The 27,500-nt window shown below is 42.1% G+C and overlaps 2 protein-coding genes across 2 annotated transcripts in view; both read right to left on the bottom strand.

The window, feature by feature from the left end:
• The window catches only part of LOC135093343 (uncharacterized), a 162,007-nt gene that overhangs the window by 26,703 nt on the left and 107,804 nt on the right, over positions 1–27,500 (bottom strand). The gene's annotated exons all lie outside the window — the stretch shown is intronic.
• On the bottom strand, positions 10,951–22,827 carry LOC135093199 (uncharacterized). Its single transcript, XM_063992173.1, has 5 exons — positions 22,675–22,827; positions 21,968–22,026; positions 14,413–14,630; positions 13,744–13,971; positions 10,951–13,496 (listed from the first exon to the last, which is right to left on the bottom strand). Exons 1-5 carry the CDS (start codon positions 22,825–22,827, stop codon positions 10,951–10,953), a joined length of 3,204 nt encoding a protein of 1,067 aa, XP_063848243.1.

The following is a 27,500-nucleotide window of genomic DNA, read 5'->3' as shown; positions in this document are numbered from 1 at the left end:
GTCTTTAAAGTATGATGCAATGTTGTTATTTACTCATAATATCCCTGGTGCCATAGTAATCTTAATGTGTGTGTTATTGTGGTATTGTAAGAGGTGCTTCTAACCCTTTCACTGCTAGACATTTCTTTAAGTCATAATCGTTATCTCTTTAAACAGTTTTCTATGATAGTAATTTAAATAGTATGGCATTCTAGAGAAATCACTGAATAAACTCTCTCTCTCTCTCTCTCTCTCTCTCTCTCTCTCTCTCTCTCTCTCTCTCTCTCTCTCTCTCTCTCTTGTATTGGACTTTTAACCTTTTCACTACTAGATAACCATTTCTCCATAATCATAAGCAACTTTTTTGACAGAATTTTCAACAAGTCACTCAGATAAATTTGTATCTTAGAAAAAAATGCTAAATAAACCCACTGTTCTTTTCTCTCTCTCTCTCTCTCTCCCTCTTTTCTGTGAATCCATACAAACTATTCCAGGTAACAACCTTTCAAACTGATTTTTCTAGAGTACAACTTTTTAAACAGTTTTTTTCTCTATAATCTCCTGAACAGTTGTGTGCTCTTAAAAACCTAAATAAACTCACTCTTCTCTCCCTTTTTTTTTTTTTCTATGAGTTTATTCAATCAATCATTCACAGTGCTCTTAATCTTACCAAAGGACAACCACAGGAGTAAAAAGGTACCATGACTATCTCTGGTACCACGATAGGACAACTTGACCTTAGATATATCATGCTATTTTCTATAAGTTATACAGTTATGTACGCCATACCCGTGAAGTTATCAAGGTACGAGTATCCTAGCGGTCTTATAGTGATGAATGGCGGCAGTGTGATGCGGGCGACTGACGAGGCAGTGACACGTGAGGGGAGCGCTGGTGATTTGTGTGCATTGGCTTAGCTCATACTTCTTAGGATCATCCATTTTGTAAGTTAAAGGGTCGTCTGTGTTCATTGCTCCCCCTTCTCTCTCTCTCTCTCTCTCTCTCTCTCTCTCTCTCTCTCTCTCTCTCTCTCTCTCTCTCTCTCTCTCTCTGTCCATTTGGTAATAGTAAAATGTGCATGATTATTTCTGACAGCAAGACAATTATGCTCCAGCAGATTGTTTCGCCAACATGAATACTCTATCAAAGTATTTTCAAAACGAACGTAAACACTCAGCATTCCAATAGTAGTAATGTGAATACAAATACCACGAATTATTTTGTCCGAATGCATTGTTTTTGTCTGTTTTATGAGTATCAAAATCAAATAAAAAAGAAAAAACTGTCCTTGTGCGAAGTTTATAAAGCAGCGGCCATTCAATATATATTTGCCTCGTCAATAACAGTTATATTAGCAGCATTGTCTGGCGTCATAGTAACTGTCCCATATACTTACGTCTATCTGTCTATATACTAGGCAGGCAATCCCATACGGGGTGGCCCAAACAAAGCGCCACACTTCCACACACACATCATTCACATTCTTAGCCCTGTCGGTGCCCCCAGTGGAAAGGGGCAGTCTCGTGCACAGCTGGCAACACACATCCATAGCAAGGCCCGACACCATACTACACTGGTTTACTCCTTCCCCTTCATAATGAGACAGTTCACTATCCCGCATCAATTCTATGACCACTGTAAATATCATGTACTTCTTACTTCCTGTTTACTTTCTATTAATGTACATAATAAAAAAAAAGGTTTATTTTTAACACTCACTCTTTGCCTTTGTCTAATACCACGATGGCCGTTTTCTGCACTTACTCCGTCAATAGCACTTTTATTTTTCACCGAGTCCTTCATTGTCTGTTATCATAAAATCTATTTTCGTTTCTCTTTGATGTAACAGTGCTTCATCACATCCACTACCAGGCTTCACTTTCCTGACGGGAGCTATTCTGGTTCAATGAAGAGCTTCGAGCGGAATTTCTCAGTAGATTGCCACGTTCCTCTGTCCTTCCTGTTCGAAAATGACCCTACATTATTCTACAGTTCAGCTTGTGGTGTAGGTAGTAGTAGTTATATAGGACATACTTCGTTGTGTGTGTGTGTGTGTGTGTGTGTGTGTGTGTTTAAGGCTCCAATATTTTTTCCGGTAAGAGTGACGGCATGGGCGCGTGCATCAGCCTCCCTACAATGGCCATGAAATTTAACACACTAAACTAATTAAGTAAGGGAAACTGTATCGCGGTGGTTCGGTTTCTCTCACCGGCCGAGGTTATACGCCCCGAGCACCAGACAACTTGACTATGAGGGGGCACTACGGAGTTTTAGTTTTAAGCTTCTGTACGTTTTCTATCTTTCTGAATGACTGGCTTCCTGACTTTTGATTCGTTTCCACTTTCTGTACGTTTAATGTCTTTCTGACTGACTGACCGCCTTTCTTTGTTCGTTCTTACTTCGTTCTCACTTTATGTATGTTTTATTAATCTTTCTAACTGATAGACTGACTTTCTTAGTTCCTTCTCACTTTCTTTACCTTTTATCTATCTTTCTGCCTGACTAACCGACTCTCTCTCTCTCTCTCTCTCTCTCTCTCTCTCTCTCTCTCTCTCTCTCTCTACCCTAACACATATACACAAAACAACTGCTTACTCAACAGCACCATTCACGCCACACGTGCAGATTCATCTCTTTATACCACCGTATGAGGACGGGGGAAGGGGGAGGGAGCATTAGAAGACTTAATATTTTCCACGCCTTCTACGGTCCACTCGTCTCACGGTACGAGAGATTTTAGCCCTGACGTAAGCTGCTAAGGGTCGAGGATGGAGGGAAAGAGTGGAGGGGAGCGGCGTGAGGGTGCGGGATGGAGGAGAAGTGGAGAGGGGAATAAGAGGCAAGTGAGAGAAGTGGCAAGAAAGGTGTGTCAAGTAAACAAGAGGGTGAGAGGCAGGCACTGGGGAACAACGCTGAGCTGACGAAGGCGGCGGCGTGGTCTGAAAGGGAATGAGAGAGAGAGAGAGAGAGAGAGAGAGAGAGAGAGAGAGAGAGAGAGAGAGAGAGAGAGAGAGAGAGAGAGAGAGAGAGAGAGAGAGATTGTAGAATCTGGAAGAAAAGTACAATACAATCGGCTTGAACGACTTACGTGGTCAAATCCTTGGTGTGTGTGTGTGTGTGTGTGTGTGTGTGTGTGTGTGTGTGTGTGTGTGGCCAAGTAATGTCTTAACACTTTCTTCCAACAGCTCTGCAAATTTGTATCGAAAAGAAGACACTGAACAGTACAACGTAAACACACACACACACACACACACACACACACACACACACACACACACACAACATAATTTTACTACTACTACTACTACTACTACTACTACTACTACTACTACCACCACCACCACAACTACCATACATCATCATTCATCACCTAGTACACTCACCCTTCAAGATACACTTTACCTTTGAAATTACACTAACAACCTTACAACCTCGTGCAAAGATCAACACTGGGATCCAAGACTTCACCAACTTCAGAGCAGCACATCACCAAGTTAGCGGGAACGTAATACGGCCACCAGCATTACCATCACCAGTTTTAAGAGCGCAGCGCCTTATGTAAACCACCTCGCTTCCCCGTGATCAAGTTGCAGCCCTGAAGCATCAAGTAGTGTAAGTTGCTTTGCGTCACCTTTAATGGCTATTTCACCTCAAGTAGCCGCATCAGTGTCCCTCTAGATGGCCATATCACCTGAAGAAGCCAAGTCAGTAGTGCCATCAGCTTGTTGCCACTACTTTATTCTCATCCGGAGTCTGAATTTAATAAGTCTTCCTTTCCAATACCTACGAGTACTTATCATCCTTCAATGGCTATTTCACCACAAGTAGCTGTTCCAGTGTCGTTCTTGATGTACTCGTATATCCCATTTGAAAATGATACGTCAGTATTGGTATCAACTTGTGCTAGCCACCTTAGAATTCTCCGTAGTCTGAATTTAACAAGCCCTCCTTCCGATTACCTCCCAGAGTCACCCTTTCGTCTACAGGTTAGCACTCCTATTCCTACCGTCTGCTCCTCACCCATCACAACACAGTGTGATACGGGATATACAAGGAGGCCTGAAGTATCCTCCGTATGCTCCTCTGCATCACCCACACCCACATCCAGCGCCCCTTCACCCACAGTACCTCGACGCCTTGTCTCTCCATAGCCTGCGACTCACTGAGTGTTTGGCGACGCGCTGCTGACACATTATCTTGACGTCTCCCTGTCACACCTTAAGTTACCGCTGCCTCCCCTTCCCTGCCACCACCACCTCCTCTTCCCTCGTTTCTCCTGACGCTGTAAACCTCGTAAACAAGTCGTAAAACACGTGTAAACAAGCAAGCTCGTCATGCTAGTTGCGTCAACTTCTAATTAGTCTTTAATTTACATTCATTAACTTTATTATGTTGTTCGTGACTAATTATAAGCTTCCAGCACCACGGCCGCCTGTACGCTCTCGTTACCTTGGTGATTACTACTGCTGCTGCTGCTGCTGTTTCTATCATTTTGTTCTTTTTCTTCCTATTATTTCTTTCTTTTTCTTTTCTTTCTTTCTTCTTCTTCTTCTTCTTCTTCTTCTTCTTGTTTTTCTCCTTCTTCTATTCTCATTATTGCCATCTGTTCATCGTTAGTGCTGTAGCTAATATAATAGTTTTTAGTGTTTTATCTAGACAACTTTTAATGGCCTCTAGTGGAGATTATTGATATTTCCAAGTATGTTTTCGTGACTCCAGTGATAGTTTAAGTATTCTGTATCATTGGTAAAGACGCTTGCCTCTTAGACTACGATTTATAATTTCTGTAGCATCTGAATACAACTCTTATGAGACTAAAATGTTTATAAAATACTGGCCGCAGTGATTTGACTTTTCTTGCAACATCAAGTGGCCTGAGATCACTCACATGCTGCCATTAACCATGATTTTCTATATAGAAGAGCATTTTGAGACTTCACTTCAGAAAAAAACAAACCTGCTGGGCCACTACGAAGGGAGGCCAACCATCCATGTCACTGAGAAATATAATCCATCAGGCTGAATATTGAAACTTGCGGGCGATACAGGCCAGAGATCACTCACATGCTGCGACAAACTACGATTTTTCATGCTAGGCCACTGCAAAAGGAGGCCAACCATCCATACCACTGAGAAATAAACCATCATACCGAACATCGAACCCTGCAGACGATACAGGCTTAAGATGAACAAAAATCACTACAGTGTGCGCCATAATGCGATTACAGAGGCCGAGTAGGGAAGCTGCAACTCTCCTCTCTCTATTTACTCTCTTTGTATTGGTTTGGTTAATGTTTTCTGTTATCACCCTTCGTTCTAGAATTGCCGTTTTGCACCTGAGGAGGAAAAGCAAGAGTGCATAACATTATCTCCTTTAACAAACACACACACACACACACACACACACACACACACACACACACACACACACACACACAATGTATTAAGCCAAGTCCTCTCAGCTTCCTCCCTTCACTTCATCTTTTACGTCTCGAGGGAATGAATAATAACGAAAAAAGAGAAGAAATATCAGGGTGGGTGTCGGAAAAGAAAATGGGGTCAAGGGTCAAGAGAAAACTGGGATAATTAGGAGGGTAACTGGGATATTTAGACTTCCCAGGAGGACTTAAGCCTCACCCACACACCACTAAGAAGAGCGGAGTGGTGAAGGAAAAAAAAAAATGTGAAGCGAGAAGAGTGTGGTGAGAAAAGAAGGAGGAAAGCTGGAGAAGAAAATATTAAGACGCTTTATGAAATATTGAATAAAGGGACGAAGAAAGAGAGAGGGAAAGAGAGAGAAGAGGGATGGGGCGAAGGGAACAGACAAGGAAGGGGAAGTATATGATAAAAATAAAGTGTAAAAGAATCCTCGCGTAATGGAATTCAATTTAAATTTTTGCGCGCTTCTGTCTTGTTCATGAATTACGCTACAAATGGATCTGGGCGGCGTTGTGAATACGTGGTGCTCGACAATAATTAATTCCACTTGCTGAAAATGAGGAAAATAACATTACATGATTATAAATTGTCGCTTCATTTCTTTCTTTTCTATTTCGAGGGATTAATCTGTACGGAAGGGAAGCAGAGGATGGGAAAGAGAGGGAGGGAGAAAGTAAGTGTGTGGGACAGTTGTTTAGTGAATGTTTGTGATGCGCGTATGTGTGTGTGTGTGTGTATGTGTGTCGTGGATAAGTAGTGCAAAAATAGTTCAATTTCATGAATATTTAAGTTGCATCTCGCCATAGTAAATATTTCCGGTGCCTTATTTATTTATTTTATTTCTTTTTCGGTTAGTAAAGATTCAATATCTGAAGCAAAGGAAAAACTGCGTCACCAGTCATTATAACTTCCATCTTTGCAGGCTTTCCCAGGCATCTCTTGGGCGAGTCGAAAGCTTCTCATTTCATTAACTCTTTTCTTTAAACTGACGGACTGTAAATCCTCACTCGTCTTCGTAATGTTGCATCTCCTTTTTTATCTTATATAGTTATACGATTATCAATGATTTGTACTTCTTTTAATTAACTGTCTCCAATTTTTTTTTTCTCTGCGTCGTAATGTTGCATCTCTCTTTATTTTCTGCTATCATAAGATTATCCATAATTTCTGCTTCTTTTAACTATATTATTTTTTCACTCTACGTCTCTTTCTATCTTCTATCATACTATTATCAATGATTTCTGCTTCCTTTAACTGACGGTTTCCAATTTTTTTTTCACTATACCGTAATACAGGATCTCTTTATACCTTCTACCAACATACGATTATCCATATATTAACTCCATGTTACCCAACACTTCCTGGCTAAGAACTGTCTGCCTCGTCATGGACCCAAATTCAGGCCAGGGATCCAAAAAGTGAAGACCATCAAGCTCAATCCCCCAAAAGCCACGCCACCAAACACACACGGGAGTGATCAGTGGGTGAAGTATTTTAGTGACGCAATAAGTCTCTGTTGCTCAAAGTTTTAATGGAGTTTTAACACCTTCACATCGAAACACATGAATCAAGCTTAAAAACTGAGGATTCTTTTCAAGGACACGCGGTTCGTTCCAAAGTGTGTGGGCGAGTGGAGACAACTGTGTGGTGGGAGAGAACACATATTTCCTTCTGGAGTAAAACAAGTGTATGTGGGAGAAAATGTGAGGCAAAAAAATAGTTATCAAGCCCAGAAAAATAACAATGAAAGTGATCTCTCTCTCTCTCTCTCTCTTGCTCGCACCACGACACTAAGATGGAAAACATGAAGGAAAAGGGATGAAGACGTCTGGCCTCGTCTATAACATACACACACACACACACACTCCAAGAGAGAGAGAGAGAGAGAGAGAGAGAGAGAGAGAGAGAGAGAGAGAGAGAGAGAGAGAGAGAGAGAGAGAGAGAGAGAGAGAGAGAGAGAGAGAGAGAGAGAGAGACCTTAAGAAAGAACCTTCAAGACGCTCGCCTCGCAACAAACAATTTCAGCGATGCTCTTTCCTCACACACACACACACACACACACACACACACACACACACACATACACACACACTTTCAAACACATACATGAAAGAAGACTTAGTTCGGGGCTGTGGGAAGGCAGAGGGAACAAGTGTGAGGAGGAGGAGAAGGAGGAGGAGGAGGAGGAGGAGGAGGAGTATAAGAAAACGGAAAAAAAAGGCCAGGAGACTGAAAAACAAGAGCAGGAAAGAAAAGAAAAAGAAATTTGAGCAGAAAGGAGAACATATGAGCTGAAGACAACAATACTTACTGAATCCAGAGAGACAAAAGGATAATTCACCAAGACTTACGTTCCTAGAAACCAAAACCTAAAGAGATATTACCAATTTTTCGATGTGTTTTTTTCCCACCTACGAAAGAAATGGGCAGGAACGATTAAAACTGGATGATAAAAAAAAAATATAAATTATGTACGAATAAGGAAGAACCGAGAAGAGTTTTTGCGATTTAATTAATTTATTTTTCTTCTGCTAAGAAGAAAATGGCAGAGGAACTATTTGAGCTGAAAGAAGATGAAGGAAATGGAATAAATAAAACAAAAGCAGGAACTAAGAATATTCCTGTTTTCTAATCCGCATTTTCTCACACACACATGAAAAAACTGGTGAATATACGAGCACTACATACACTCATTCACAATAAAACAGAGAACAACAAAGAACCAATGACAAGCTGAAAGATGACGGGAACAATACTCATACATAAAAAAGAAGGAGAAAGATGCTGAATACAAAAAAAAGGGAGGAAAAAAAAAAAAAAAAAAAAAAAAAAACTAAAAACACGGAAAGAGTGAATATACGAGTACAACATACACTCTTTCACAATACGACATAAGAAAACAAGGAATGATTGACAAACTGAAGGATGGGAACAATACCTGCATTAAAAGAAAGACATAAAAAGACACTGAATATACATACACACTTTTCCAATGCCAAGGTAACGTCAAGGCAACTAGCTCAGTGAGGATGACGCGAACACTCCATTCCACGTCCGAACGACCTGAGGATGCTGAGGGCAAGAATCCAGAGCAGACTTTTATAGGTACGTCCAACCACACGGGGGAGAGAAAAAAAAAAAAAAATGGAAAAGAAAAGGTTCGTGAATATGAAAAAAAAAGACAAGTACCCAAGTTAGAAAATGTAAGAAAATTCCTGGTATGTGAAAATTAAAAAAATGGAGGAAAGTCGTGATATCGTGTCACGATCGCCTACTTACCTGCGATCGTACGATACCGGTTATCTCTCCAAGAAAGTGGACGTTACACTGATCCCGGAAAGTTTTAAAGGTCTGGATTTTTAAAGGCTTCGAGTGCCTACCCGACCTATCCGAAATCGTCAGAATTATCTCTTACTCCACCTTTACCTTGACTCAGCACACCTGGAATCACCTCTAATACCCGATTGTTGTTGGGGGGGGGGTAGAAAACACGATTATTCCATGTTACAAGCACATATATTAATACTAATAATAATTCACAAACAACATGAGGTAGCACACGTTACTACATGACGTTCTCGTCACTTCCCACGTCACCAGAACCCGTTTACACCTCCACCAGTCACAAAATGTTTCCCCTCAACCGCAGGAATTTACCCGGACGCCATTTCCGCGTCCCCCAGACAATAATTCCCGAATTTCACCTCCTCAAACCTCACAAGAGATTTACCTCCTCAAACCTCACAAAATATTACCATTATCACCAAAGATTACCCATAACACCATAACATCGTCCCCAAAATCACCAGTACACCACAACACCAACTTCCAAGGTTAACACCACAACCTCCACTCACAAAATGGCTGCCAGTTTGACCTATGACCCCTCCCAACAGCGTCACCGGCACAACTCAACAACCGAATTTCAGCGGACAAGAGCTCTTGGTACCACAAAAGACTCACTAACCTGATCCTGGATATCAAGGTTATACCGCTACACCACCAATACCTCCACAAGCTCACTCCATCACCAATCCACACCAAAATCCTCCCCTGAGAGACGCCTTCCCTCCACCTTTCCCTCACGACCTAAGGCGCTCTGATTTTTCCCCTCCTTGGAATGTGTTGTTGCCCACTCAAGCTCCCCTCGTTTTCAACGTATTTCACCTCAATTATACTCCCTTCCTTATACATATAAAGATATAGAGAACTTAAATTATGAAGAGAATAATACTACATGATATAAAATGGGTAAATAAGCCTTACACTACTTATAACAATAATAAGGATAATGTCTGAATGGCAGGTAACCGGAACACGGGGACACTAAGAAAACGTGATCCCATTCAAGGTAAACTCGGCCAATAACATGACATCCCCTTCCCAAAAGAGGCGTGAGGCACCTGATTAGGATGCCTCACGACTAGGTGGTGCACGGGACAAGGCATCAGCAATAATATTCTCACTGCCTTTCACATGGTGAATCTCTAAGTTATAGTCCTGTAAGACCAGGCACCACCTCATCAGCCTCTGATTGGAGTTTTTCATTTTATGCAAGAAAATGAGCGGATTGTGGTCGGTGAAGACCTGCACAGGCTGTCCCGTCCCTTTGACGTACACTTCAAAATGACTCAAACTCAGCACTAGGCCCAAAGCCTCTTTCTCAATAGTGCTGTAAGCCCTTTGATATGGTAACAACTTCTTAGAATAATAGCCTATGGGGTGCTCCATTCCCTCATGTTCTTGCATTAACACACCACCCACACCATTCTGACTGGCATCCACGTACAATACAAATGGTTTTTCATAATCAGGCATGCGCAGCACCGGGGCACTGACTAACATTTTCTTAATCTCCACAAAAGCTTCCTCACAAAGCTTATCCCAACAAAATTTTGACTTCTTATTCAGCAACTTGGTCAGGGGCATGGCAACATCAGAGAAATTCTTACAAAATCGCCTGTAATATCCACTGGCCCCTAAGAATCTCAGTATCTCCTTCCTATTGGTGGGTGGAGGGAGATTTACAATGTCCTTCACCTTGGCTTCCACGGTTCTGACTTCACCTTTCCCAACCTTGAAGCCTAAGTACTCCACGTCAGCTTGCACGAAATTACTTTTTGCTAAGTTGACAGTAAGGTTGGCATCATCCAGCCTCCTGAATACTTCCTCCAGCAGCTGCACATGTTCTTCCCAACTCTCAGTGTACAACAATATGTCATCTATGTACACAGAACATCCCTTCAAGCCCTTCAGTACTCTGTTCATTAACCTCTGAAAAGAACTCCCACTGTTCTTCATCCCAAACGGAAGAACTTTGTACTGGTATAATCCATCCATGGTGGCAAAAGCTGATATGGCTTTTGCCCTCTCAGTGAGTCCTACTTGCCAATATCCCTTTAACAAGTCAATTTTTGTTATGAAGTTGGCACTTCCCACATGATCTATACAGTCATCAACTCTAGGGATAGGGTAAGCATCAGGTTTTGTCACCATGTTAACCTTCCTATAGTCCGTACAGAAACGGAAACTCTATTGACCAGGCTTGGGCACCAGTACACATGGCGAGCTCCATGGGCTCTCACTGGGCTCAATCAAGTCGTGTTCCAGCATATACTCTACTTCTTTTCTCATGATCTCTCTTTTCTGCGGGTTAACTCTGTAGGGATGCTGTTTGATGGGTTCAGCCTCCCCAACATCCACATCGTGCACCACCACATTAGTTTTTCTAGGTGCATCAGGGAACAAAGAACTGAACCTTTCAATTATCTCCCTAATCCTCTCCCTCTTCTCCAGCTCCATGTGCCACAGTTTATCATTTAAATTCCCTAACACAGCTGAGTTCTCTAGCACCATCCCTTCACACCTGCTCAATTTCACTTCAGACCACTTCTCCTCCGCCTCAGTGGTTACATTTACAACACTCACAGCTCTTACTCCTCCTGCTACATCATCTCCATTTTCTCTGTCCCTTTCGTGAAATGGCTTCAGCATGTTTACATGACACAACTGGTTCTTTTTCTTCCTCCCTGGAGTTTTTACAATGTAATTTACATCACTCATTTTTCTCTCAATCTCCCAAGGCCCGCTGAACCTGGCTTTGAAAGGATCACCCTGCAATGGGAAAAGAACCAAGACCTTGTCCCCAGGCTGGAAAGATCTGGCCCTCGCCTTCTTGTCATACCAGCCTTTCATTTCACTCTGACTATTTTTCAGATTTTCCCGAGCAATTTCCCTAGCTCTCATCAATCTGTCCTTGAAATCAGATACATATTTCACCACAGTATGAGGCTCCTCTACTCCTAACCATTTTTCTTTCACCATCCTTAAAGGACCGTTCACCTCATGGCCATACACTAACTCAAATGGGCTGAAACCAGTTGACTCCTGCACACTGTCCCTTAACGCGAATAAGGCTAGTGGCAATGCCTCATCCCACTGAACACTCATCTCCTCACAATACATCCTGAGAGTGTTTTTGAGAGTTTGGTGAAATCTTTCTACACAACCCTGAGACTGAGGGTGATAAGCACTCGACAGTCTCTGTTCAATCTTTAGACCCCTTAGGATTTCCTTGAACGCACGAGAAGTGAAATTACTTCCCTGGTCTGACTGCAACACCTTAGGGATTCCCACCCAGGAGAAAAATTTCACCAGTTCCCTCACAATGTTTTTAGAGTTTATACTCCTGAGGGGAATGGCCTCAGGAAACCTGGATGACATACACATAATAGTCAGCAAGTACTGGTTCCCCCTCCGGGTCCTTGGTAAAGGACCTACACAGTCTATCACCACCTTACTGAATGGTTCCTCGACCACAGGTATAGGGTGAAGGGGGGCAGGGCGAATCACCTGGTTCGGCTTGCCCACCTTCTGACACAAACCACAAGTTTTACAAAACTCTTTCACATCACCCCTCACTCTAGGCCAGTAAAAATGACACAGGATCTTTCCTAGGGTTTTTCTGACCCCCAGGTGTCCTGCCAGATTACCTTCGTGTGCCATCTCCAAAATTTTCTTCCTATACACCCATGGCACCACAATCTGCCTTTTCACCATCCAGTGATCGGAGGTTGGGGCTGTCAGGGGCCTCCAACTTCTCATTAATACCCCGTTACTCACGTAGTAGCCCACGTACTCATTGTCAAGCTCACCCAGCCTGTTAGCCTCATTCCAAGCAGACTTCAAGCTTTCATCACTCTCCTGAGCTTTTATCAACTCGTTCTTTTCTACCAGAAAATCAAGGTTGGGCCCCACCTGACCTACAACCGGTCCACCACTCGCGCACTCCGGGTTAGTTCCTTTTTCATCAGGTTCCTCAAACAGAACGCCCAGGCCTTCGTCCTCCTGCGTTGCTCCCTCGGTGTCCATGCGTTCCTTCCGGGCCATCGCTCGGGTCACTGCGCAGACTGGGAACAATTCAGGCACCTCTGCCTCCCCATCTGTTGAGTGAGGGACTGCTGCTGGAGTGGTGGTTTCCGTCATCCCTATCAGAGGGTTGTCTACCATCTGAAGTTTAGGGATAACTCGACCTCCAGCCAGGTCGTTCCCAACCAGCATATCCACTCCATCTACGGGCAGTGCCTCCTTCACTCCCACCGTCACCTCTCCAGTGACGTATCCACAGTCCAGCCAAACTTTGTGCAGGGGAATACTGAACTGGCCCCCTGCACCCTTGCATGAGACCTCTCTGCCAGTGCTGGTCTCCTCATTCCATGGGAGTACACTACTTAAGATCAGACTCTGGTTAGCTCCCGTATCCCGAAGGATTCTGATCACCTTCTCTGGGCTTCCCTCCACTTTCACTGTGCCCTTACTGGTGAAGTGCTCAAAGCCCTCATCTTTCGGCGGCTCCTCTTGTATCTCTGCATTCATATTCTCCACATACTTTATCAGGTCTCTTTGGGCGGCAACTGCTCCCACTGGCTTCGGCCGTCCCTTCGGACACTGGAACTTCCTATGCCCGCTACTTCCACATCCAAGGCACTTAACTGCACCTTCATCCCCACTACCCTTCTGGTAATAGGTAGTGCTCCTGGGCCTACTCCCATAGGGCGCAGACCTCATGTTGTGGTCGGCTGGCGGGGGCATGGTGTAAGTGTGGGGGAAAACTATAGTTGTTAGGGCGGGGCTGGTTTGATCTGTGGACTGATGTCGAGCTCATCTGACTGTCATTCTTATATCTCTGATGACCATCATTTCTGCTGGAGAATGGCTTTCTCCCTTCATGGTGTTCATCTCCGTTCATCCCACGGACCGCACAGTACTTGTCAGCTCTGCGTCCGGCTTCCATCACGTCTTTCACGTCGTGTGATGCGAGCTCACATCTTACACTGAGGGGCATTTGGCTCATAAATTGTTCCATCTGTATAACTCCTTTTACCTCTTCAAGCGTAGTGGCTTCCTCGGCCTTCAGCCACCGGTCCAGTTTAAGGATAACCTCTCGAGCCATCCCGAGATAAGTATCACCTGGGCGTTTTGTCGTCCTGCGGAACCTTTCCCGGTACACATCCGGACATAGAAGGGTTGATCCCAACACCGCTTCCTTTACCACTTCATAATCACGCGCCTCTTGCTCACTCAAATTCACATATACCGCTCGGGCCCTTCCCTCAAATTTAGACTGGACTATTATTGCCCAATCATTTTCATCCCATCCCATCATCTTTGCAGCCTTTTCAAATTGAAAAAAGAAGTTTTCTTCCTCCCCTTCCACAAAGTTAGGCATACTGATGGCCCTTCTCTCTAAATCCCCGTTGCCTTGAGCACCATTTCCTACCCTGGTCCCGTTCACTTTATTTTTACTTTCTGCTCTAATTTTTTCTATCTCAATCTCCTTTTGCATCTGTATTTGCTCCCTCTTTAACTCCATCTCTTGCTGTTTCTGTTCCTTCTGCATCTGTATTTGAAGTTTCATTAACTCAAATTTTTCACTACTAGAAAGGCCATCTGTTCCACCAAAAGCACCCAGGTTTATCTCACTGACCCCAGCACCTTCCCCTACACTCTCCTCATCATTATCCTCACTTTCACCACCATCATTTTCAAACCAGCTCCTCTCCACAAGAGCATTTTTTAACTCCGCCTGCATTTCCTCCTTTTTCTTGGATTTCAACTCCACTTGAAACCTCTCAGCCACTGAACATAATTCCTCCTTGGTTAGTGTGTACAAATCATGCACACTTCTCGACAGAAGGAACATCTCAACACGTCTAGCGGCCATGATTACAATCACTACACTCCACAAAATATTCCTCCAAATATTCACTACAATAAATGCACAGTTTTAAAGAAATATTTCACACAGGTAAATTCCTCCCAACAACAATCACCATGTAACACTCGTTACACCCCACAAATGTTCAAAGATCCCGGACAGGCCCCCATATTCTGTCACGATCGCCTACTTACCTGCGATCGTACGATACCGGTTATCTCTCCAAGAAAGTGGACGTTACACTGATCCCGGAAAGTTTTAAAGGTCTGGATTTTTAAAGGCTTCGAGTGCCTACCCGACCTATCCGAAATCGTCAGAATTATCTCTTACTCCACCTTTACCTTGACTCAGCACACCTGGAATCACCTCTAATACCCGATTGTTGTTGGGGGGGGGTAGAAAACACGATTATTCCATGTTACAAGCACATATATTAATACTAATAATAATTCACAAACAACATGAGGTAGCACACGTTACTACATGACGTTCTCGTCACTTCCCACGTCACCAGAACCCGTTTACACCTCCACCAGTCACAAAATGTTTCCCCTCAACCGCAGGAATTTACCCGGACGCCATTTCCGCGTCCCCAGACAATAATTCCCGAATTTCACCTCCTCAAACCTCACAAGAGATTTACCTCCTCAAACCTCACAAAATATTACCATTATCACCAAAGATTACCCATAACACCATAACATCGTCCCCAAAATCACCAGTACACCACAACACCAACTTCCAAGGTTAACACCACAACCTCCACTCACAAAATGGCTGCCAGTTTGACCTATGACCCCTCCCAACAGCGTCACCGGCACAACTCAACAACCGAATTTCAGCGGACAAGAGCTCTTGGTACCACAAAAGACTCACTAACCTGATCCTGGATATCAAGGTTATACCGCTACACCACCAATACCTCCACAAGCTCACTCCATCACCAATCCACACCAAAATCCTCCCCTGAGAGACGCCTTCCCTCCACCTTTCCTCACGACCTAAGGCGCTCTGATTTTTCCCCTCCTTGGAATGTGTTGTTGCCCACTCAAGCTCCCCTCGTTTTCAACGTATTTCACCTCAATTATACTCCCTTCCTTATACATATAAAGATATAGAGAACTTAAATTATGAAGAGAATAATACTACATGATATAAAATGGGTAAATAAGCCTTACACTACTTATAACAATAATAAGGATAATGTCTGAATGGCAGGTAACCGGAACACGGGGACACTAAGAAAACGTGATCCCATTCAAGGTAAACTCGGCCAATAACATGACAATCGGGACAAAAAAGAACGAAAATGAAACACGTGTTGTTGATATTACTAAGAACTGAGTCTGTCTGTCTCTCTGTTTCTTTGTTTGTCTCCTTGTCTGTCTGTCTGCTTGTCTGTCTCTTTTTTTTTTTTTTTCCAGTAATGAGGTTGAGTTAAGTGATGAAACTAAAACCATTCAAAGCAGGAAGGTCGATAACCCAAACTGAAAAGTAACGAAACTCCAAAAACTTTGACTCTATATAAAAAAAAAAAAAAAAAAAACAGTATTCTAAGTGCAAGGTATTTTTAGGGCGCCGATATCCTCTTGACAGTGCCCTTCTTGCCTCAAAATTGCGTTTCCTGTCAGCAGCGCAGTTTGTTAACTCTTTCACTGATATGATCTTCCTTTGTTAAGATTGAAAACATTGTATAAAATGCATACAGAAAGAAGGAAAGAGTGTTTGGAGGATAATTTAAGAAAATGTAGTTCATAAGAAAGTATCTAAAAAAAGTTGTAGACGGATACAGAAAACTATTTGACTAGCAGTGAAAGGATTAATATCCCAGATGGCACTGTACGCAGCAATGCCCACTGCAAACTGGGGCTTTATCTCATCTAAAAGGCAAATGGAAACTTGTACAGGGAAATGGAAAAAAAAAGTGACATCCCTTAAATAAATAAAAAAAAAAAAAAGAGGAAAGAAAAGCAAACTGGTGGCATCCAATCTCTCTTCAGGTCCTTTTACGAACTGATAGAGGGAACACCGGCGGTAAAATAATGATCGCAGGAGAGGAAAGCTAACAAGATAATGAGATTCAGGTCCAGACAGCAAGCCAGACAGACAGGCGCTCTGACACCCAACGGACCCATGTATAAGGATGGTGGCGACAGCAGTGGCAGTGGCGGTGGTGGTGGCGGTGGTGGTGGTGGTAAAACAAGCGATGGGTAAATGGTGGCGAGGGAGAAGGCGAAAAGGGAAGCAAGGAAAAGATAAGGATGGAAAAAAAAAAAAAAAAAAGGTGCAGCAATTTCCCTCGTGAAATTAGATAAACGAGATAACACTTGGAGAATAGACACATGGGAAATTAGAAAGGAAAAGAGAAGAGAAGAAAAGAAAAGAGAAGAAGAGGAGAGAGAGAGAGAGAGAGAGAGAGAGAGAGAGAGAGAGAGAGAGAGAGAGAGAGAGAGAGAGAGAGAGAGAGAGAGAGAGAGAGAGAGAGAGAGAGAGAGACTTTTACATAAATTAGGTACAAGAAAAAAAAAGGCACAGGATTAAAGATTTTGGTATGTAAAATAAACTTTGCTAAATTTAAAGAAAAAAATATGTAAAACCGTAAAAAAAAAAAAAAAACAGCAAATATATTTATATGTACAACTATCCGCTTCTGGTACATATCAAGCTGCACCCAAGAAAGAAGAAAATATTTTGAGAGAGAAAAGCCAAAAAAAAAGAAAGAAAAAAAGAAAAAAAAAAAGGAAAGACCAATTCAATTCGAGATAATTTTCCACTCTCTATTTCCCCCAAGAATCTCTGTACTTACCTCATATGAATACCACAATATTTTTCTTTTTCTTTACTTTCTAACTCTGTCTATTGTTGCTGTTCTCGTTATTTTGGTTAATAGCCCTTCAAAACATTCACCTTACTTCATTTACACAACTCCTTGATCCTCTACAGACTCCCACATCGTGTCCATAACCACCTGTTGCAGTGTTATCTTCAGTATCTTAGGATTCAAGCACTTCTGTAATAGTTCCTTATCTCCTGAATACTTTTTAAAACACTTCTCTATCGTTCTCTCCACCTTCTCTCTTCGCCTTTACGGTATTCATAGTTTTCTGTCTTTCATTAATATTTCCCCCTACCAATTTTGTTGATTAGATTTACTTAATATTGTCGCCCTTTATACCTTGCATCAAATTGCAGAGAATGAGTGTAATGAATCTTTATATATTTTATTTCTATTTAGTTGATAGTCTTTCAGCAAGTGTAGTAACCAAATGATGATGATAATGACGTATAGGGTAACAGTGACAACAGTCTCTATGAAACTTAGTTCCTGAAACTCCAAACGCACAGAACAAAGCAGGAGTGTATAAATATTATCAACTGTTCTTAAAATTTTCTCCCTTACAGTAGCAATGCGTACCAACAAACATAACGGAGGTGAAAGAGCTCCTTGAAATAAATGATAAATACGATAACCACAAAAGTAATAATGATGAAGGTATAGGTAGATGAGGATGATGATGATGGCTACAACGATACTATATTACGTAATCCTGCTTCGAGAAATTGCACACACACACACACACACACACACACACACACACACACACACACACACACACACAAAGCAAGAAAGGGCAGCAAATAAAATCGACATTACTCACAATTCCAGTGCAACAAAGGTAAAAAATATGACAACCAGAGGAAGGCCAATTGGCAGGCGGGTGGTGCTCGACAAGCGTTTCATCACAATATCAATGAGCTGAGGTAATTAATCCCCGAGACAGCCTGTGACGCTCATGCCTAACGTGATGTATGAACTTGTGCCATATAAAAAAAAAAAGAAGAAAAAAAAAACGAAATTATCTATATTGTATCAACGCTTCCTATGTGATATTTTCCATTTCAGCTGAAGTTATGTATTTCGCTTTTATAGATAAGAAAAGTCCAATCTACCGGAGTCCAAAGCTCTCTCTCTCTCTCTCTCTCTCTCTCTCTCTCTCTCTCTCTCTCTCTCTCTCTCTCTCTCTCTCTCTCTCTCTCTATCAGCTGAGAGGAGGATATACAGAAAGGGGACTAAAAAGTAAGAGAGAGAGAGAGAGAGAGAGAGAGAGAGAGAGAGAGAGAGAGAGAGAGAGAGAGAGAGAGAGAGAGAGAGAGAGAGAGAGAGAGAGAGAGAGAGAGAGAGAGAGAGAGAGAGAGAGAGAGAGAGAGAGAGAGAGAGAGAGAGAGAGAGAGAGAGAGAGAGAGAGAGAGAGAGAGAGAGAGAGAGACGAACATACAGACAGACAAACAGAAAGGAAGACAGACAGACAGACAGACAGAGTGACACATTTCAGCATATTAGTTTTAAGGGAGTTTGGTAGAGGCAGCAGGAGGGATGACAACCCCGCCCTCCCCTCATCATCGTGAAAGCACTCTAAACACACGCCCTCACGCCCTCCGCTGCTTCCTGAAAGGGACAGGAGGAAAAGGGAGTTCTTCAACCTGAGTTCCCTCCTTTCATCTCGACAAGAGCAGTTTTCGAAGGGCAATGTACGCGGGTGTGGCGGGAAAGACGCACCCAGGGAGAGGAGAGAGGGAGAGAGGGAAGGGAGAGGGACAGAAAGAGAGGGAATGAGGGCGGGGGACGGCAGACGGATGGGCGTGAGGAGGGAGGAGGATATAAAGGATGCAGAAGGACATTAATGAGAAACGTTCGTGGAAGTGAAATGCGTGGAGTGGGTGAGGAGGAGGCGTGAAGGAGCCAGTGAGAGGGTGCTGAGGAGGCGTCCAGGTGCGCTAAGATATTCTGGAGGTGGACTCAGGTGGACTCAGATGGACACAGCTGGACTTGTGCCTCAGGGGCGATCCCGACATAAAGACGCAGAGTCGGGAAGGAGGGAAGACAATGACGTGACAATGTGCTAAGCGTATTAAAAGGACAAAGGGAGATAATAAGATGATTTTTAAGACCACAGATGAAGGAATAAAGTTGTGGTGGTGGCGGTGGTGGTGGTGGTGGTGGTGGGATACAGACAGCCACACACTAAGTAACACTATGAAGTTAGCATGGGAAAGTCGTGTTTTGCGTCATTTAGAGCAAGTAGGGAGAACATTAAAACGAAAAGGGCTTTCCATTAAATTTAAATCTCTCTCTCTCTCTCTCTCTCTCTCTCTCTCTCTCTCTCTCTCTCTCTCTCTCTCTCTGCTCTGCTCAGGGCTTAATCAAATTTGCATGTTTCTCTGTAGTTTTAAGCATAAGGAGCACACACACCTTCCCAGTGCATTTAAAAACTTGATGTTAACTTGCCCCGCTACTGTAAAGATCATCAGGAATGTGCAAAGTTTTAGTACTGGGAAGAAAATGACTTTTTAGTTGATTATTAACTGTGAAAATAAAGAAAATACTGCTTCGAGAGAGAGAGAGAGAGAGAGAGAGAGAGAGAGAGAGAGAGAGAGAGAGAGAGAGAGAGAGAGAGAGATCGGATGCATATTCATAATGACTGACCATGTGAATTTATGGTTGAAATAATAAATAAATTATGAATCTATTTTGTTTCTGCCTTATCAGCTACTACAACCTCATTAGCATACAATAACTGCCTGTATGTCTGTATCTCTCTCTCTCTCTCTCTCTCTCTCTCTCTCTCTCTCTCTCTCTCTCTCTCTCTCTCTCTCTCTCTCTCTCTCTCTCTCACAGGCTGTGGGTATATGTTTATATGAAAATTATAAGAAAAATGTCCACGAGAGAGAGAGAGAGAGAGAGAGAGAGAGAGAGAGAGAGAGAGAGAGAGAGAGAGAGAGAGAGAGAGAGAGAGAGAGAGAGAGAGTTTATGTAATAAGAATTGATTTTTCCTCCTCTTGAAGCTCCATGTCTAATTTTACATTCTCTCTCTCTCTCTCTCTCTCTCTCTCTCTCTCTCTCTCTCTCTCTCTCTCTCTCTCTCTCTCTCATACATTAATATCAAGTCCTTTTCTCATGTCTCAATTGTCTCCTTCATTCCTTCCTTTCTGCGTTTTTACTTCCATTCCTCAGTTCCTCGCTCTTCTTCCTTCCTTCCTCCCTTCCCTTCTCACTGTCTCGGTTTAATCTTGCCTTTAACGTTTTTCTTTCTCTCTTTTTATTTTCCGAGTGCTATATTTCATCTTCCTTTCATCGTCTCTCTCCTTATTCCTTCTTTCCATACAGCCCACTCATGTCTCCTTCTCTTTGCATTTTTCTTTTGTACTCCTTCTTCCTTCATTTACTTGTCTCCTTCTCCTCCTGGTCCTTCTCCTGCTCCTCTTCTTCTTCTTCCTCTTTGTGACTACGTACGTGAGAGAAGTTTTAATGAAATACAGGTATAAGGGTCAGTCATCTCCATTACTAGAGAGAGAGAGAGAGAGAGAGAGAGAGAGAGAGAGAGAGAGAGAGAGAGAGAGAGAGAGAGAGAGAGAGAGAGAGAGAGAGAGAGAGAGAGAGAGAGAGAGCGTACGCCTAACTTTTAATAACTGGATTTTTTTATTTGTTTGAGTGAATAAGATTTCTTCGGTTCAGAGAGAGAGAGAGAGAGAGAGAGAGAGAGAGAGAGAGAGAGAGAGAGAGAGAGAGAGAGAGAGAGAGAGAGAGAGAGAGAGAGAGTTACAAATATAAAGTTGGAAGAAAACAAGATACTGGTCAAAGTTGGTCCAAGTACAAGTATTTTTCGAACAAAATTGTGTTTCAAGTAGTTTTTTGAGTGTGTTTTTTGTTGTTGATTTTGTAAATAGAAGAGTGGTAGTAGTAGTAGTAGTAGTAGTAGTAGTAGTAGTAGTAGTAGTAGTAGTAGCAGTAATAGTAGTTGTAGTGGTGGTGGTGGTAGCGCTGGTAGTAAAAGTAGCAGTAGTAGTGTTAGTGTTAGCAGCAGTAATAGAAGTAGTAGTAGTAGTAGTAGTAGTAGTAGTAGTAGTAGTTTTTGTTGCTGTTGTTTTATTGGCATTATCTGATGATAATAGTTATGATGTTGAAATAACTGCAGTAATAAAAAGGACAATAATCACGAAAACACACAACAACAACAAAAAACAGCAACATCAGTAGTAATTAGAACTACGATAATGATAACAACAACAACAACAGCATCAATGAGAACAATGAGAACAACGATTATGACAAAAGCAACAACAACAACAAACAAACAACAACAAACAAGTCATGACAACCACCACCACCACCAACATTACCACCACCACCACCACCAGCACAGACAACCACCACACTTCATACAGTATGCAGTCCCATCACTATGAGGTCTGTAACACAAAACACACAAGGCCAGTGCAGCGTGGAGTGATCTGACAGAGAAACCTGGCTTGCAATTCACGCCACTGCATTACCTGCGCTCCCTAAGTGGCAAAACAATACGGAAGGAGAGCTGGAGGGCTGTTGACCGTCTCTGCAGGAAGTTTTTATTATCGTTCTTACTAAAGATAGAAGCGTAAGTGGCCTGTTTAAGTGTGTATTTATCCATCTTCAAGTCTCTTAATTACCGATCGATGGTTGCTACACAGTTGCTTCCTTTCCGGGTAGTGGGTATTTATTTATTTAGTCTTTCGATTATTCGGTCATTCACGTACTCATCCGTTTATTTATTGATATGCCCATTCTCTCACTCATTCACTCAATTTTTCACTTCCCCTCTCACACACTCATTCACTCAATCAATCTTTCACTCATTTACTCATTCACTAATCTGCCTTCTCTTTCATTCATCCAAACGCTAATTCACTCGTGTCCACTTATCTAACGTCCATCCACTCCCACACTCACCAATTCACCCACTTATCCACCCATCCAACTTATTCACACGCCCACACATTCACTCAGCACCACTCACCTAGCCTGTCAATCATGCGTCGACCAGTACACACAACTACATAAGCTGACCTATATTCTCCCGCCCACTCACTCGTTAATGCAAATCTTAACTTACCTCTTCTATCAGATACACCAATCCAAACACATTCGCCCTCCCTCCCAAACACACTCCTACACTCCCTCCCACACAGACATGCAGACAAACATGATTACGCTAACTACCTACTCCGTTCCAGGTGTCCAATATCTCTTCCAGGTAATTATCTCCCACGTAGGGGTCTATTGGCACGAGAGATAACACTGATACTGCACAGCGATCCTTATTAGCACGACTGAAGCACTGTGACCTTGACAACCCGATAAACAGTCGCGTGTACATTGTTGGTCAGAGGTGGAGTGACTTTTTTTTGTGGTGTCTCTGTAAAGTATCATGACAGTGTGTATATCCATATTTGTACTGCGATAACTGGTTTGTTGTTAATCGTAAGTACCAGGGTATAATTCTGTGGGATTCATTAATGCTAGAGATTCGCCAAATTTAAAAATGCTAGCCGCTGTCGTTGTCATTTCATTGTCCCTCGTGTTTTTCTCTCGACAGAAGTCTCCTGATCTGCTGACAACACCCTTACAAAACTTGACAATTGACATATTTGTTTGTGTGTTTCATACTGTCCGAATTTAAAACACTAACCGCTGTCGTTGTCATTTCACTGTATCTTGTGTCTTCGTCTCAACGGAAGTCCCCGAATGAGCTGAGAATATCCTTATGAAACCAGACGATTCATAAATTTTTATTATATCAGAGGACATAAGACTGAGGAGAAACTTTAAACACAGTGGAAATAGCTGCAGTACATTAAGACTGAACCAGAAAAGGAGAGGAAGAGAACTAGAAGCAGGAAGGAACGTGCACAATGGGCCGACGGAAGTAGAAATGAAGCAACTACACGCTAGAAATACCCTAATGTTGATAGCATTGTGAACTGGGCCGTAAGCCGTGGAGGTAATGAGGTGTATTTCATGCGCTGATGGATCTAATTGAAGTGAAAAGACAGATACGAGCTCTGAGTAAGACAGGTGAAGGTCGATGGTGATGGTGCTGGTCTGTGTTGGTCTGTCGAGTATCGCGTAATCGTAAGGTCAATAAAAACATTCTCGTAATGTAATAAGTGAACGGGGAAGGTAATTAAGACGGACAAGAAAAGATACTACAGATAAAGAGTGGATCATATGAGATAATTCGACTAGAGGTGGATAATGGAGTGAAGAAGGAGTAAATTAAAAGGATGAAAAAAAGGAAGAAACTTAAGTAAATTTAGAGAGAGAGAGAGAGAGAGAGAGAGAGAGAGAGAGAGAGAGAGAGAGAGAGAGAGAGAGAGAGAGAGAGAGAGAGAGAGAGAGAGAGAGAGAGAGAGAGAGAGAGAGAGAGAGAGAGAGAGAGAGAGAGAGAGAGAGAGAGAGAGAGAGAGAGAATAATGCGAGGAAAAAATCTCCAAACATCTTCCTCCCTCAATATGAAGAAGACAAGATACAAAATTTCCAGTCTGTTAATGTGAGGAAGTGAAAAGCGAGGATGGACAAAAACCCAGATGATTTGCTCCATAAGACGCTGGTGGCTTTCATGGGGACGGCCACCAGAGTCTTGCCACGGGGCTGGAAAAGAAAAGTCGAGGCAGACAAGGCAGCGCAAAAATAAACGCGGCCAGTTCCCAGGAGAAAGAACGAAGGAAAAGAACAGAAAAAAAAAAAGGTTACGAGATATGTTTCTTGTTACTTCCCACGTAGTTCCTTGACACACACACACACACACACACACATCAATAGACATACACATAGCATCGTATGATTTCCAAGTTAGTTTATACAATAGAAAATACAGTCGTTGAAAATACTCGAATTACAAGCAAGTAGAGAAAAAATATGCTGCAAAAACAACCATTAAATTTATGAGCGTGTATTGCGTGTATTGTTAGTAAGCTAGAGGAGGTCTGTCTGGCCACCTGTGCACGGTGAAGAACGGCTGACGATAAAGGAGTAACTAACGAGCACCTCTGTTCCTTATACCGGTCACCAAATGGACTCTTACGTATAGAAAAAACCTTAATCTTCCCTACAAGTCATTCCAGGAAGTCAAGGCGGCAGAAAGACAGGCGAAGCTTTTTCTTTGTGCCTACCGCCGTCTTATATTAAACAGAGTATCGAATTGTTGATTCTAAAAGAGATACTTAGTGAGAAAATTACCGAAGTCATTTTTTTGTGAGATTTTTTTTTTTTCAATTGACAGTAGTAAATATCATAAATGTTCAAAGCCCTTAGGGTCTGAATGGTGTAAATCACTTACTATAAAGTGTGTTCTCGGTAATAATGAATGCAGCGAACGTGTGGAAAGATTTATTGACAACATTTATTTTGTGACCTTTTTAAAATCTGAAAGCAGCAAATATCGTAGATCTTCAAAAGCCTTAGACGTTACAAATATCATATACTACAAAATGCGTTCTGAACAAAGACTAATGTGCCTGTGTGTTCAGAGGAAAGAACGGGGTGCGTACATATATACGGTCTCATAAAATCACTGGAAACTGTCAACACATCAAGATTTTCACAATATTCCATAGAAACATTGCTTCGCCCCTCACCCCGCGTCACGCATCAGGGGAGTGTATCAATAGCAGATGAACCTTTCAGAGGCAAGGAGGAATAAAGAGACGCAAGGGAAAATGAAATAGAAGAATCTGAGGAATATGTTATAAAGAATTTTCAGAAGAGGATGGTGAAATATCAGTGGATTAAGGGAGAGATACGTGCAATCGTGCTGGCTGAGGGCGAGTTAATACGTGTAGGATATTGATATACTGTCGAGTGAGTTTGCTTAGGACTTTACGCTCAAATGGATTAATTGGAGGGTTATAAGTCAACCTCTTCTGAGTATCCCATAAAGGTTTCCGTCTGAAGTTTAACCTTGTGATGGAATGAAGAGTAAAAAGAAGTCAACGTACATTTTATTCTACGCTTCATATTTATGTGGGATGGTAATTGATCTTGATTTTGATCTTGATTTTACAGGTCTTTATAATGGCGAGTTTTCCATATGCAATGTACAATGAGGAACTTGCGTCTTTTAATTATTTGGGTTTTTATTTAATGATGTACTCGTATATTTCCTTGTTTTCCATACTGAACAAAAAATCAACATTTTAAAAGGAAGATGAAGGAGGAGGAGGAAGAAGAGAAGGAGGAGGAGAAGGAACAAAAGAAGAAAAGAAGGATATAAGAAAAAGAAGCAGAAAAACAGAAAGAATACCAAAAATAAAATTAACAAGTCATATTCATAGAAAAAAGAAAAAAATTAGCTTTTATGTGTTTTTATAATTATTTCCAAGCAATGTCAAGAGGGGAATAAAAGTTTGGGCGCGTGCGACTATCTGCATATGAGTAATGCGGCGCGTGTCAGAGAGATGAAAGCTGAAAACCAAGCAATAAAAACAACAAAAAGAGCTCGTATTGCCCCAAACTGCCGCCGTGAATAATGTCAAGGGGACTTTTTTTTTTTTTGCCTGTGAAACATTGTCAGAGAGTCAGAGTGAGAGAGAGAGACAGAGAAAGGGAGGGAAAAAAAATATCCACGCCTAGTGAAAAGATACAAAATCTACAACTAGTGGAACGGAGAGGAAAAAGAAAGGAAAGAATGCACACACACACACACACACACACACACACACACACACACACACACACACACACACACAAATTCTCCACAAAGCATCGTCACAGTTCGTCAGGTTCCCGCAGCAGCATCAGCGCCACTGAAGGCAAGGGAAGGGAACACCTGAAGGGGGAAGGGCTCTCTCTCTCTCTCTCTCTCTCTCTCTCTCTCTAATGGTGGTGCTGGTCGTTATTATGATGGTAATGATGATATAAAAACACCGCGCACTTTTGAGCTCATTTCACGGATGCTTCAAATTTACAAAATCACGTCGTAAGAAGCAGTTGCACATAATATAACGAGGTACAATTTGCCCCTAAAACCATCGATTAAAACTAAGAAGTGAAAAAAAAAAAATCGCAGTTCGTGGAAGTCCATTCAACAAAACTTGGCGACAAATGGCGACGGAAAGTGTGTCAAGGTTATACACGCGGAATTAAAATGGAAGATAAACACGTACGTCAAGAAGTACGTACATTATGGATTAAGTCATCACGAAATCTGCTTGACATATTTTCAACAGAGAGAAATTCATTAGCGACACGCAGTTTTTTTTTCTTTTCACAATTTCAAAACACATTCTGACAAAATAATAAATCGTTGACCATTATCCCTCCAGTTAGTAAATATTTCCAGAGCGTAACATCATAAAATCGTGTGGTAATGTGTAGTTTAAGTGTCAGCAAGCAGCCGACAACGTGCCAAGCGCTGGAAATCACGAGCACTTTGTGGAAATGGCTCACCAACTTGTTAATTAAGAGGAAGCAGTGTCAGTGTCGGTGTCCTGCAGATGGCGAGGCAGCAGAGAGCACCAGAGAGATCTGCCATTATACGTCCTGCTTGTTCGTCATGCTGGTAATGGCAGTGCTGGTACTTGAATGACGAGTGAATCAGTGTTGGTGCAGAGTCAACAGTGTTTTAAAAGAGTAGACAATTTTATGGATATATATGATTAAGTGGGTATTGGTACGTGAGTTGAAGGTGGAGCAAATACTAGTTTATAAGATCATCGCATTGAGTGACTCGAGTGAATCAGTGTTCGTGCTGAGTCAACATGGAGCTTCAAAAGAGGATTAGGTAAATTATGGATATGGATGCTTTGGGTATTGGTAGGTGTGTTTTATACAAAGATTGCTACGAGTACGTGTAGGATTAACGGTTTGTTGCAGCTTTCCCTATGCTCTTGTGACTTTATTTTTTTACTTTTTTGGTGACACGATAACTGAAAGGTCAAAGTTAACTCGAACCTTGACGTAACATATCTTAAATAGTATGAACGTAACACTGAAGACTGCACAGTAGAAACACATGATAGCACAAGTGATAGTGACAGTGACAAGTGATAG

The sequence above is a fragment of the Scylla paramamosain genome, chromosome 42 (assembly GCF_035594125.1).
Source record: "Scylla paramamosain isolate STU-SP2022 chromosome 42, ASM3559412v1, whole genome shotgun sequence".
In the NCBI taxonomy this organism is placed as follows: Eukaryota; Metazoa; Arthropoda; class Malacostraca; order Decapoda; family Portunidae; genus Scylla; species Scylla paramamosain.
Note: the sequence above shows the minus strand (reverse complement) of the source record. Positions and strands in the feature narration are given on the sequence as shown.

Bases quoted from the DNA above. Each gene is read 5' to 3' on its own strand.
- LOC135093199 (XM_063992173.1), bottom strand. From the start codon at position 22,827: ATGTACACGCGACTGTTTATCGGGTTGTCAAGGTCACAGTGCTTCAGT. The intron at 14,631-21,967 runs GTAATGCAGTGG...CATGGCCGCTAG, and splicing joins TTGCCACTTAGGGAGCGCAG to ACGTGTTGAGATGTTCCTTC. The intron at 13,497-13,743 runs GTGAGCTCGCAT...TGCCCCCGCCAG, and splicing joins AATGCCCCTCAGTGTAAGAT to CCGACCACAACATGAGGTCT.